At 36.0% G+C, this 13446-nt stretch overlaps 1 protein-coding gene across 5 annotated transcripts; it reads left to right on the forward strand.

The window, feature by feature from the left end:
• Nucleotides 1–1655: 1655 nt before the first annotated feature.
• LOC114305934 (large ribosomal subunit protein uL3) lies at nt 1656–5835 on the forward strand. 5 transcript variants are annotated; one of them, XM_028251082.2, is made up of 6 exons: nt 1656–1779; nt 2400–2493; nt 3087–3197; nt 3776–4080; nt 4695–5104; nt 5364–5835. In XM_028251082.2, exons 2-6 carry the CDS (start codon nt 2409–2411, stop codon nt 5620–5622), a joined length of 1170 nt encoding a protein of 389 aa, XP_028106883.2. In that variant the 5' UTR covers nt 1656–1779; nt 2400–2408; the 3' UTR covers nt 5623–5835. The 5 variants fall into 5 exon arrangements, with proteins under 5 accessions (XP_028106883.2, XP_028106885.2, XP_028106884.2 ...); XM_028251084.2 differs by having other exon boundaries at nt 1668–1779; nt 2404–2493; XM_028251083.2 differs by having other exon boundaries at nt 1677–1799.
• Nucleotides 5836–13446: the final 7611 nt, after the last annotated feature.

Raw genomic sequence — 13446 nt, forward strand, 5'->3', positions numbered from 1 at the left:
TGGGCCGTGGTAGCATGGGCCTGTCCAGAAAGGTTTTACTCGGCTAAGGCAAGGCATAGTTGGACCGAGCTACTTGGCTTTAGGGTGCAGAAACCGGTCGAGTGATGGTTCGACCGATATGTCCGCTGCTTCACTGGGTTCCACGGTTCGTGGGTTAGCCCGGCAGGAAGGCCAATGGCTAACTGACATGAGCTGTCCCGAGCTCGGCTATGCCGGAATGCAACCGAGCTCGGTCGTCATTGAGCTTGGCGAGCAGAGCGTTCTGGCTAGCAATACAGCACAGCCTTTGGCAGCCGAGATGCTGCAGCCCGGCTGCCGAGCTCCCAGTAGTGTGGGCTAGCAGTTTGGTTAGGTGATGTTTAGCTAGATTTGCGCTGACAGATGGGATAGCAGCACTACGTGTCGAGAGACTAATGAGAGTAGATTTGGGGCATATAAGGTATATAAGCGAGTCTGTGCCCCCCATACCGAGGCAGATAAACATTTGGTGAGACTTACACTAAACACTCAATCCTCTCTCTCTCTATCCCTGCGTGTGTCTAACTTGATCGTCGGAAGGGTTTTTCGATCACACACCGCCGGGTAGCTCACCGTCGTTGTGTTCGCAGGTCGATCGGACAGATAGGAGCTTGGAAGAAAAGAGTACGGGCTTGCCAGAATATTTGCTCTCCGTACAGATATCATTTAAAAATTAAGTGTTTATAATATACACTAAAAGTCTAAAAGAAAAATGATATAAACTTATTTAATTCTGACTAAATTTATAAATAATAAACATAAATGTTAACATACGTTATTATAAACTTACTACATCCAGCGCCATAACCATTATTACCATTATCGCCATTGCTACTGCACCACTATTATCACCATGCCATTCATACTATCATTACTACTATCCCCACATTCACCTCCATCATTTAGGTCTTATTTGTCATAACCTAAAAAAATCAAAAAGTCAAAAAGTCACTATTCTATTTAAAGTCACACCATCTTATTTAAGTCACATCACCTTTTTATCATATCACTTCAAACCCAACTCATATTTCATAAAAAGTCAAAAAGTACACTCATTTAGATCATCCCAAACAATCCCTCAGCACTACAATCTTTCTTTTATTTATTTATTATATTTTTATCTCTATAGTATTACCTTTCCATATTACCACGATAACTATTACTCAATTTTCCACTACTATTGCCATTGGTGCTATGACTAGTATCATCACTCCCCCCTTCATCACTATAAACTTAGGGGGTCTTTGAGATGATTTAAATAAATATATTTTTTAAATTTTTATGAAAAGATATGTAAAAAAATTAAAAAATAATATAATTTAAAAAAAGATAAAAAGATAAAAACTGCACTTTTGTAGGGATACTAAATAGTGCCTTACTATCAAAATATAAAAATTATATAATATACAATTTAAAAATAAAAAAATTCAAATTTAATTATATATGCCAAATAATTTATTTTAATTTTTTCTGAATGAAAATAATTTATTTTAGTTTATCACTTAAAATTTAAAAATCATTTTAGTCCATCACTTAAAATTTAACATTCAATTTTAAGTATATAATTTTTAATTTTCAATTTTATCAAACATGCATCGATGTGTAAAATAATTTTGTATATATAGGGGGGGTGGGGGAATCTATAATTTGAAGAAACTATAAGGGTAAATTTGCAAAGCCCGCTATTATAAAGAGGAAGGAACTAGGGTTTTTGCAAGTTCCACTGGAAGGCGTGTCTCAGTAGCCGCTTGAGGAGCTCAGGTTCTCTCTCTCTTTCTCTTGTATGTCTTTCTTCTGCTATCAATGAATCTGTACGTATGATTTGAGCTGATAATGTCGTTTGAATTTTGATTTCGATTGTAAGATTGAACCACGATTTATATAATTTCTGTCTAGTTACCGATTGATACGATGATGATGCGGTGCTGATTCGTTTGAAACCAGACGGATCCGTATACATTCATCAATTCCAAAACAATTTTTGGTTGTTAATGTTATCTGTAACATTTCTATGCACATATATATGTCTCTTAATTCAAAGTCACATATTCTCATTTCTGCAGAACTCATATAACAAATGGATTTCAATTTTTTTCATTCTTTAAATGAAAAATCACGTCTGAGAATGTCTTGATTTGTATAATCTCTTTCGAGTTATATTTCATAGCAAGTTTATACATGTATGTATACATAATCATTGTCACAAACGCTTCGGGTGATTCTTGTATGTGCAGTTATATCTCCATGTTCCTAGTTGATTATGCTCATGTTCGATTGGAAGTTTTGGACAATTAATTTAGAGCAAGGATTACAAAGTAGTAGATTGCAAGGATTTTCAATGTTTATTTTTCGATAACAACTTTAACCATTTATTTGTGAAGGAAGAGAAGATGTCTCACAGGAAGTTTGAGCATCCCCGGCATGGGTCTCTTGGATTTCTCCCAAGGAAGCGTGCTGCTCGTCACAGGGGAAAAGGTATACTTGGTTTCTTTAGTTACGAAATTAACAAAAAGGTTTAATTTTCGGTACTTTTTTGAGATGTAACCAAGTGATGTGAGAATTTAACATTGACACTGGCACAAGGTTTGGATTGCCATCATTCCCTTAAAATGTGGTAGTTTCTGTTATTGTTCATAGCATGCTTTTCAAGGATTTCTAAGTTCATGAGATTTAGCATAAAATTTCTGGTGGGTATGGTTATTTGTTTTTTTTTCCTTTACAAACATGCCCGAATAAATTTATTTTATTTTTTTTCATTGCGGCTCTAAAGAAAACAGAACGTTTTTTCTTGTATGTAACCTTTTGGGTTAGCGACAACTTGATTAACTTTTTAATTTGTTTTTGTGTCAATATTTTCTCCTAAAATGCTGTAGTTTCTGTTTTTGTTCATAAAATACTCTCTGAGGATTACTGTTTTCTTGAGTTTTCTACTAAGTTTTGTAACAAGTGCATAGTTTTTCATTTGCTAATTGGTGTCCATCCAATGGTTAAATATTCATGGCATTACATTTGTTTGAGTGTAAAATTTTGTGAACCTAATGTGGTTGTGTTGTCCTGTATTTATGCAGTGAAGGCTTTCCCCAAGGATGATCCTAACAAACCTTGCAAGCTTACTGCTTTTCTTGGTTACAAGTCTGGCATGACCCACATTGTGAGAGAGGTTGACAAACCTGGATCAAGTAAGGAACTTTCTGCATGATATATTTTGGTGTACATGAAGAATAATTTTGTATGGCATTTGATTTAAAAGATGATTCCTGTGGTTTATAATTGAAGCAAATAAACGGGAAGACTACGGCTTCTAAAGTGAAACCACTTGTAAGGAACTTGAAAAGTTCTTTGTTTTTTGTTTGATTGGAAGGGGCTGATTTAAGTTATGATGAAACTCATATGGAAGGGGTGCATACAAGTTGGATTCAATGTGCTGTGTTTTGTTTCTGAGCAATTCATTTTGCTAGAATTTATTCTTCTCTAAAAATTTGATGGTCTTTTATATTTTGGGGCTTGGAGCATTTGGACGAGGGCCTTGGTGTTGGCCAAACACTTTGTATATTAAAAATTTGAGTTGGGTGAGCTTGTTTTGTGTTTTTTCAATTACTGGTCACTGTTCTAGAGTAAGATTGTTATGAGTCTAATTATTGAAGTCAAATGGTTCTATTCATCTATTGCTTACTCTATAACATATTGTATTGCTATTAGAGTTGCTGAGAATTTTTTCCTCTATAAAAGGCAATTCTAATTATATTTGTTCCTTTAGAGCTGCACAAGAAGGAGACATGCGAGGCTGTAACAGTTATTGAGACTCCTCCGATGGTCATTGTTGGTGTGGTCGCTTATGTGAAGACACCACGTGGTCTCCGTTCATTGAACACTGTATGGGCTCAGCATCTGAGTGAGGAGGTGAAAAGGAGATTCTACAAGAACTGGTGCAAGTCCAAGAAGAAGGCTTTTGTGAAATACTCAAAGAAGTATGAGACTGATGAAGGGAAGAAAGATATCCAAGCACAGCTAGAGAAGATGAAAAAATATGCATCTGTTATCCGGGTTTTGGCTCACACCCAGGTATTAAAATTATTAACATTCAGTTTTGTACCATGCTATTCCACCCAACTTAGACTACTAAACTCACGTACTTCATTTCTCTGATTTTTTTCCCCCTCTGTTATTCCTGTTGCAAAATGACGGTCCTGTGTGGCTTAATGACAGTTCTGTGTAGCTTTTGTTGTAACAAAGCTAGGGGATAATCTTACAGGTTAATGGGTGTTCTGTTGGCTTTGCAATCATAAAGAAATAAAAATGGCATATTTACTACTTGCATAGTTTTTTGGTCTAATCTCGTGATTTTTGGGATACTAATGTAAGGTGTGGCATTTAGGTCTTTTCATTTTCAACCAACCATAAGGATTTTTAATCATTCAATTTAGACAATTTACAGAAGATTTTTAAGCAGTTATAACCATGCAAAGTTTTAAAGAAGGGCAGGAACTATGTTCTGTTTGGGCTATTTATTTATTTATTTTCTCTCTTTAAAGTTTCTGATTGATGTTCAACCTGGATTCTCATATCGTGCTTAGATATCTGTCGGACATTACTTTTTTTGTTCCTTACTATATCTATAGCTTTTTCAATCTGGCACACCAGCGTTCAATTATCACATAGTTAAATATGTGTTACAGATAAGGAAAATGAAGGGACTGAAGCAGAAGAAGGCACATCTGATGGAGATCCAGGTCAATGGTGGGACTATTGCTCAGAAAGTGGATTATGCTTATGGCTTCTTTGAGAAACAAGTTCCTGTGGATGCTGTTTTCCAGAAAGACGAGATGATTGACATTATAGGTGTGACAAAGGGTAAAGGTTATGAAGGTGTTGTCACTCGTTGGGGTGTTACTCGTCTTCCTCGCAAGACTCACAGGGGTCTGCGGAAAGTGGCATGTATTGGTGCCTGGCACCCTGCCCGAGTTTCATTCACTGTTGCCAGGGCTGGTCAGAATGGATATCACCACCGAACTGAAATGAACAAGAAGATCTACAAGCTTGGAAAGTCTGGGCAGGAGTCCCACACTGCCGTCACCGAGTTCGACAGGTCAGTTATATGTCTAGATAATTTTATCTTTTTATTTACATTGGAAGCAAAAGATGGTATTTGTGAGTTTGTAACAGGTACTTGAAGGGAATTCTGGGTTTAATGTCTGGTAATGCTCATAAGTTTTGGAGGATGCTGACTGCTGCTTTTTGTTTGTTGTGTTTGTTTCAGTTCCTTTAATCTGCTCTGATTTTGGTTTTGTTTTTGTTTTCCAATTAATATTGAATATACTCATTTTATCTGTGCACATGTGAATCAGGACTGAGAAAGACATTACTCCCATGGGTGGCTTCCCTCACTATGGTGTGGTTAAGGATGATTATCTGATGATCAAGGGATGCTGTGTTGGCCCGAAGAAGAGGGTTGTTACGCTTCGTCAGACTCTGCTCGCTCAGACGTCCCGTTTGGCCCTCGAGGAGATCAAGCTCAAGTTCATCGACACATCTTCCAAGTTTGGACATGGACGCTTCCAGACTGTAGAAGAAAAGCAGAAGTTTTATGGACGTGTGAAGGCTTAATAATGCAATTCATTCAAATTTTGAGTTTTCGGTGCAAGTTGGGTGAGCATGTTATGTTCTTTGGGGAATTTTCCATCAAAATTACTTTTTTATATTATATTCGGGTGTCTGAAGTGCTGAGGACTTGAGCAGCTTCTATGCTAGTAGTGTTTTATCAGAGATTGAACTGCAAAATTTTGGATTTTGGTTCTTAACTTTATTTGGATTTTGTTAGTCTGGTGTGGTTTCATCTGCATTCCCTTTGATGTGTGAACCCATGATTGCTGATTTGCTAGTTTGTTGTTAATGAATTATAGAAAAATTTCTGTCTATTTTCTATAAACTAAAATCTTGGTTGCAGTCATCGTAAAATCCTCTAGCAGGCCCAGGCACATGCATGGCTTTCCCTGCACTTGGACATATGCATGCACGTCTACCATGTATGTGTGTAGTTTACGTGCATACGTACGGTAATTAATTAGCATTGAGGCACTGTCTAGTATTGTACGACGGAACTACTGACAACTGAGGAAATTTAAGAAAACATTTATGCATTGGAAATAGAAAAAATGAAATTGATATTGAAAATTTTTATTTGGAATATTTAAAAAAAAAGATTGATTTTTGGGATTTTTGTGAATGCTCTATCTTTTTTGATTTTTTTAATGAAAATGATTAGTATTTTTGAATTTTTTATTTTTAAAGTTTGAAAAGTTAACATGAAAGTAGGGTAAATTACACCGACATCCATTATGTTTCTGTTTAATATAGATTTTTTTTTTCATTTATACATATAAAATAATAAAATAACATGAATATTTTGTATATTTTGTCAATGTCATTTCAGGGAAAATAGCAATCATTTTTATTGGTTTAACTCATAGGAAGAATTGAGTTTTTTTAATTTTTGTATTTTTTTTATTTTTACTAATTTTTTTTAATATTGTAAACTATATATATATATATATATATATTTACACTTAATATAGATATACTTAAGAAGTATAATATTTTTTGATTTTTTTTTTAAATTCATCAAATACAAAAAAATAAAAAAAAATTTAATACAAAATTTTATTTTGTTGTTTTCAGTGGTTTTTTTAAATTTTTTTTGTAATTTTTTTTTTTATATTTTTTAAATATATCTAGATTAAATAAATCTAATTTAGATATAATGGTGAAAATAAAAATGAAAATTTATATTCATATATAAAAATTTATACAAAAAATATTATAAAAATATTGTGATAGCGATATTGTTTAAAGTAAAGGTTACTATTAAGTTATATCATTGCGTTTGAAAATTCTATATAAAATTTATGTTTGTATATCATTCTCAATAATAATATGTTCAGGTAGAATTTAATGATAAAAAGTATGTTGTTATGATGTTAGTAAGAAGAAATGGTAGGAAAAAGGACAAGATGGTCATTTAAAAAGTTTTAGGGCATGACATCAGCAAGTCATGAAGTAATTTATAATGAGATTACAAATCTTTGAAAAGGAAATATAATTTTTCAAATGTAAGAGAAAGATTTATATTAAATAGAAACCTTAGGGTGTCAGTGTAATTTATCCTTGAAAGTATTGATTTTAGAATATGGAGTTGGGGGTGCCGGGGGTCACCCACTGGGGATCCCAGCACTGCTGAGACTTTAAATTAGTACAGACCACACGTTATTTTCTTTTTCTTTTTTTTTTTTAATTTTCTTTTTGTTAGACTTATTTATTTTGATAATTTATTTAATTATGTTTTAATTTATTTTGAAGAGAAAAATAGAATCAAAATATTTTGATGATTTATTTGAAAGAGAAAAATAGAATCAAAATTTATTTTTTTAATTTATTTGAAAAAGAAAATTTGAATCAAAATTTATTTTGTTCAATTATTTCTCACCTAAACCTTTATCCTAAATGTTGTTAGAATGTATTTAATATTTGATTAAATTAGGAGTTCAAACAGCCCAAAAACAGAGGTTCAAACAGCCCAGCACAACAGCAGTTCAAAAGCTTTAAGTGGAAGATATTCAAATTTGTAATGATGGAGTAAAAGATATTCAAATTGCTAATGATTGAAGTACAACGGTTATAAACGGCTATAAATTCAAATGAATACAAATTTGTAATGATGGAGTGGAAGATATTCAAATTAGTAATGATGGACTACAACGGCTATAAACGGCTATAAATTCAAATGAATACAACGGCTATAAATGACTATAATTTTCATTATATATACCATAGCCTCTAATGTAAATAAGTTACAAAAAACCTGAAAATATTCTTTGATCTGTAATCACTCACATCTATTTACAAAAAAATCAAAACTTCATTTTGTATATCCATCTGGGAGAGATATTTATTGTAAGTTTTATTTGAAAGCAAAAATACCATTTCATCTCGTAAAAGTGTTGCAGACACTGTGTTCTTAAAATCTTGAGAGTGATTGTGAATCACCTAAGATTTGCAAGGGTTTGTTCTTGTGAAGTCTATGTAAAATCCGTGAAGGATTGCTCCATTTGTAAAGAGGTTGCTAGCACCCCTGTGAAGCTAGAAGATAGTAGAAAATCTCAAGTGAAGCTTGAGGAGTGGACGTAGGCCGAGTCGAAACCGAACCACTATAAATTTGTTTGCCTTTCTCTCCCTTATCTCTTTATTTTATTTTAAATTGCCATAGTTATATTTCACATTTTTACTGTGCTAAAATCACTAACCGACATAGTTGTTAAGACACTTGTTTTAATTATTTTTATTTCATTAGTTATATTTATCTATTGTGCTAGTTATAATTTTTATTAGGGTATTATTAATTTTAATTGTAAAAACCTAATTCACCCCCTCTAAGGTTGTCTTTTGGGTAACACTTTTTTATTGGCACCAAAGTGTCCGGATCAAAACTCGATTAATCCCCAAGATGCATACGCCCTCAGTAAGGAGTTTCCCGCAAGTATACCACGGTTAATTCAAGAGTTTTTCCCCAGTCTGATAGTTCTAAGAAATTGTTAATTGTTAGCATCTAAGAGTTTTCAATCCCTAAATCTTAAAAGGAGCACATCCTGAGATCCATGACCTTGCCACTAGGCCAATCCCCCTGGGGTTTAGACCACACAATATTTTCTAAATAAAAGCATATAGAATTAGTGATGATCTAATTACTATGTCATTCCCCTCTATGGCAGATCAATGGTGAGAACTGGAGGAGTTAGTAAAAAGTTTGGAGGCCCAACCATTCCTTTAGCTTATGGTCAACCACATCTATTCTAGCATTATTATTTTATTGGAAAACATATAGTCTTTGCAATTGGTGTGTAGTAAGAGTCCATAATAGCAGGTGGCAAATTTTTTTTAAAAGGGATGATCACTTTGTTGTGCAATCAATGTACCAAATAAAATAAAATAAAAAACAATGAACAGAAGATTTTGTCAAACTAGTGGAAAAGGAAAGGAACAAGAAAAGAAACAAAAATGATAGTGAGAGTAATTCAAAAGAAGAAGAAGAAAAAGTACTATGCAAATCAAATGTCAGTTAAATATTGAGTGAAATGTTGAATAAACTTAAAACTATAGAAGAAATCTTTATTCAAAGGATCAAATGTGTGAATAGAATAGAATTTTAGTCTACCCATCTCTTTCATGCTGATATGAGATCTTCTGGGTCTTCTATCAAACTGGAACCAAACTTCACAGGTCAGTATCTATTTTTTTTTTTTTGGATCGGAGGTCAGTATCTAATTATGTATTGCATTTTCAATCTATAAATACCTCTCTATGCATTCAAAGAACTTCATGCTCTTCATCCCTCTAACAACTGTTCCTCATAGCTTCTAGTAGCAAACCAACAATGACATTGTTAGCAAAGAGGCTTTACAACCAGTTCATTGCTTTCCAAGTCCTGTTTGCTTTTGTCATCATCTCTTCTTCTGATTCTACTGCTAATGCTTCTTTTGCAATGACAAAAAAAGTTGGAGAAGAAGGAATTGAAGCAATGGCTCTCTTGACGTGGAAAACAAGCCTCGACAACCAGAGTCAATCTCTCTTGTCACCTTGGAATGAAAGCAGTCAATGCAGTTGGGTTGGAATTGGATGCAACCAAGCTGGTAGAGTCACCTATATATAGACCTTAATGCTGTGTTTGGTTGGGGGATTTGGGGAGAGATTTGGAAATGAAAATGGAAAAGGTAGGTAAAATGTGAATAAATCATGCCTATATTTCACATAGTTTCACACACCTTTTCCCTTTTCCTTTCCAAATCTCTCCTCAAATCCTCCAACCAAACACAACATAAGAGTTAGGGTTTGAGAGGTACACTTTCCAAACTTAACTTATCTTCCTTACCTCACCTCCTCAGTCTTGAACTTTATAACAACTCAATCTATGGGACCATCCCCTCCCAGATTGGTAGCCTCATGAGAGTCACTTACCTTAGCTTGTCCAACGATCATCTTTCAGGAACAATTCCATCTGAAATAGGATTGCTTGGTTCTCTCACCGAACTCTTTTTGGGATGTCAAGATCTCTCATTGAACTTGATTTGCCAGCAAATAATCTCACTGGTTCAATCCCCACTACTATAGGGAACTTAGATAACTTAACCCTTCTTTCTTTTTTTGAAAACCAACTTTCTAGATCAATCCCTACTTCAATAGGGAACTTGGCCAACTTAACCATTCTACATCTTTATGAGAACCAACTTTCTGGCTCATCCCTCGTGAGCTAGGCAAGCTAATCTCCCTTGTTGATCTGAGATTCTTTGAGAACAAATTTACTGGCTCCATATCTCCTGAATTGGACAATCTTACACATTTGCAGATCTTTGATATAGCCATTAACAATCTCACAGGTTATCTACCACAGAATATATGCCTTAGTGGATCACTTGTAAGACTAATTGCACTAAATAACAACTTGACAGGTGATATCACAAAAAGCTTGAGAAATTGTAGTTACTTGCATCGAGTTAGGCTTGAACAAAACCAATTCACAGGGGATATATCAGAAGTTTTCGGGGTACTCCCAAATTTGGTATATATTGATCTAAGTTTTAATGACTTCTATGGTGAGCTTTCACAGAAATTGGGGGAGTGCCTTAATTTGACTAGTCTAAAGTTCTCAAACAATAAAATCTCTGGAAACATACCGCCCGAGCTTGGAGGTGCAACTCAGTTACGAGTACTTGACCTCTATTCAAATCATCTAGTTGGGGAGATCCCAAAGAATTTGGGAAATTTGGGATTATTGTTCGACCTTTCTCTAAGTAACAATAAACTTTCAGGCAACATTCCAATAGAAATTGGCAGCCTATCTAATTTGGAAAATCTAGACTTGGCAGCAAATGATCTAAGTGGATCGATTCCAGCGCAACTAGGGCAATGTGTGAAACTGCTGAAGTTGAATTTCAGTAAAAATCTACTCAATGAGGGAATTCCTTTTGAAATAGGCACATTACACTTTCTTCAAAGTCTTGACCTTGGAAACAATTTGCTAACAGGAGAGATACCATAACAGATTGGGGACTTGCAAAGCTTAGAGATATTGAATCTATCCCATAACAGGTTGTCTGGTTCTATCTCATCCTCTTTCAATGGGGCATCAAGTTTGACATATGTTGATATATCTCACAATCATTTAGAGGGTCCTCTACCCAACTACAAAGGCTTTCAAGATGCTCCATTTGATGCATATAAAAATAATGATGGTATGTGTGGAAATAAGACTAGTTTGAGGCCATGTTCACTAAATATGCACAATGGGGAAAAAGGAAATAGGCATAACAATGTTTTGTTTTTGGTCTTAGTTCCTATTTTGGGAATTATATTACTTATGGCTGTTGGGGCTTTCCTATTTCTTCGCAAAAGAGTGGGTAACATAGTGTTGGGGATCGGGGATCCCGCCCAAGACCTTATACAAATCATACCAAGCAGAAAAACACACACACACAGAAGGAGACACCATATTTAACGTGGTTCGGCCTTAAAGCCTACGTCCACGGGAGAGTAACCGGTTATCACTATAACAATGGAGACATTACAAAAAGATTACAATAGAAGAGGAGCTTACACTCTCCTCACTTACCCACTCACCCGTCTCCCTCGCTCACATCGAGAGAGACGGTCTCTCCACCTCACATCTCTCACTCTCTTTGGTTTGCTTTCTTGGTTCTCTTTCTCCCATTGTCTACTCTCCCCTCAACCTCTATTTATACATATCATGAGGAAGAAGAAAGTTGGGACAGTAAGGTGAGTGGGGCGGCTGCCACCCCCACTTCTCTCTAGTGGGTTCTCCATTGAACCACCACTTCTCTCTAGTGGGTTCTCCATGATCATCCCATATATGGGTGATATCTAACAATCACCCCCTTAACCCATGTGAGGTGATCCACTGCACACACTGCTGCTAATCTTGTCATGCCCAAAAAACCAACATAATCTTCATCTCCTCACTGAGACGCTGCATCCCCTGAAGCTAGAGATAATACACCAGAGATATAAGAGGAGGAGGGAATCCTACATCCTTAACTCAACTCACACCACTATCTGATTTGGAGAGAGCCTCTGCTCCTATCTCCCACAGATCTCTACCACGCTTCTTGTCACGGATGTCTTCACCTGCTATGCTTGAACTTGCGTAACCAAGATATCCGACATCCCCTGATTGGATGTCCTGCACCCCCTGATTGAGATGCCCAACACCCCCTGCCCGGGATGCCTTGTACTCCTTTGAGTGCTCTGTGACACTATAGCTCTTCCCTGAAATGCCACTATCCTGCCATGTATCTCCTTGCACGGCCAAAACTGGAGCAACAGAAAACTCTTCATTTGCTTGGTTAACGTTCCTAGTTTTCTTTACTTGGAGTTTCTCTTGAACTACCCTGAACTATCAGCATTTGCCCTTTGCACTCTTGAACAACTTCCCAGCGTTTCCGCACATTTGTTGTTTATGCCTTTTGCAATCCTTAATCTCCAGTTCAGCGATACACGCTACCTGCGTATCTATCACTTGTACTACCAGATGATGGTTGACAGTAGCTCTTTCTTCCAAAGCAACTTTAACAGATCTGTACAAGTCACCAACTATGCAACACCTAGCATAGTACCGTACCCATACTTCTTGAGTGCTTATCGTGGCTCTATCTCTCCTCTTGCGCTCGAGCTCGCCTGAGAGATCCGCAACTACTTTGTTTCATTAAGAGGTGCGTTCGCTGCCACAGAATCAAAAAACCAATACCATAACCCAGGTATCCAACCATTTAGTCAAAACTGAATGCCATCTGTTGTACAAAACACAAGCGCTTTTCAAAAAATACAGCAGATTCCATTGCTCAAAATCACACTGAGCCAATGCAAAGAACATACAGAACCAATCGAGCTAGCTCTTCAATTTTTTGCAACTCAAGCTCCACCATAGTGCCAAGTTCCGATTTCCATAGGCGCCAAACAAGTTGTCCTTGACAACTTCAAACAAAACATGGTGAGCAACCCGCTTGAACCAATGCTGAGGAGACTAAATAAGAGAGGCTCCAAATTCTCCGTCAAAGCAACTTCGAAAGCGGTACCAGAAACATCATGTCCGATCAACCATCGAACACAATACTGCTCTCTTCAAGCTCAAATTAATCAAGAGAGCCAAACAAATTCTCCGAGAACTGAGGCAAGTTCTCCACCAAACAAAATTGGACTGTGGATGCAGTTAGGCTCTAACCAGTTCGGAAGTATCGGAACAAACTTCAAACGAACTAACAAAATACCAAGAGCCAAAAATTCTGAAGTGTCGAGCAAACTCCAGATTCCTCCAATTGCCATTCCAACCGGCAAACACAAGATGATGCATCATCTTCACAGCTGCCA

The sequence above is a fragment of the Camellia sinensis genome, chromosome 3, assembly GCF_055761805.1.
Source record: "Camellia sinensis isolate YWXY chromosome 3, ASM5576180v1, whole genome shotgun sequence".
Classification (NCBI taxonomy): Eukaryota; Viridiplantae; Streptophyta; class Magnoliopsida; order Ericales; family Theaceae; genus Camellia; species Camellia sinensis.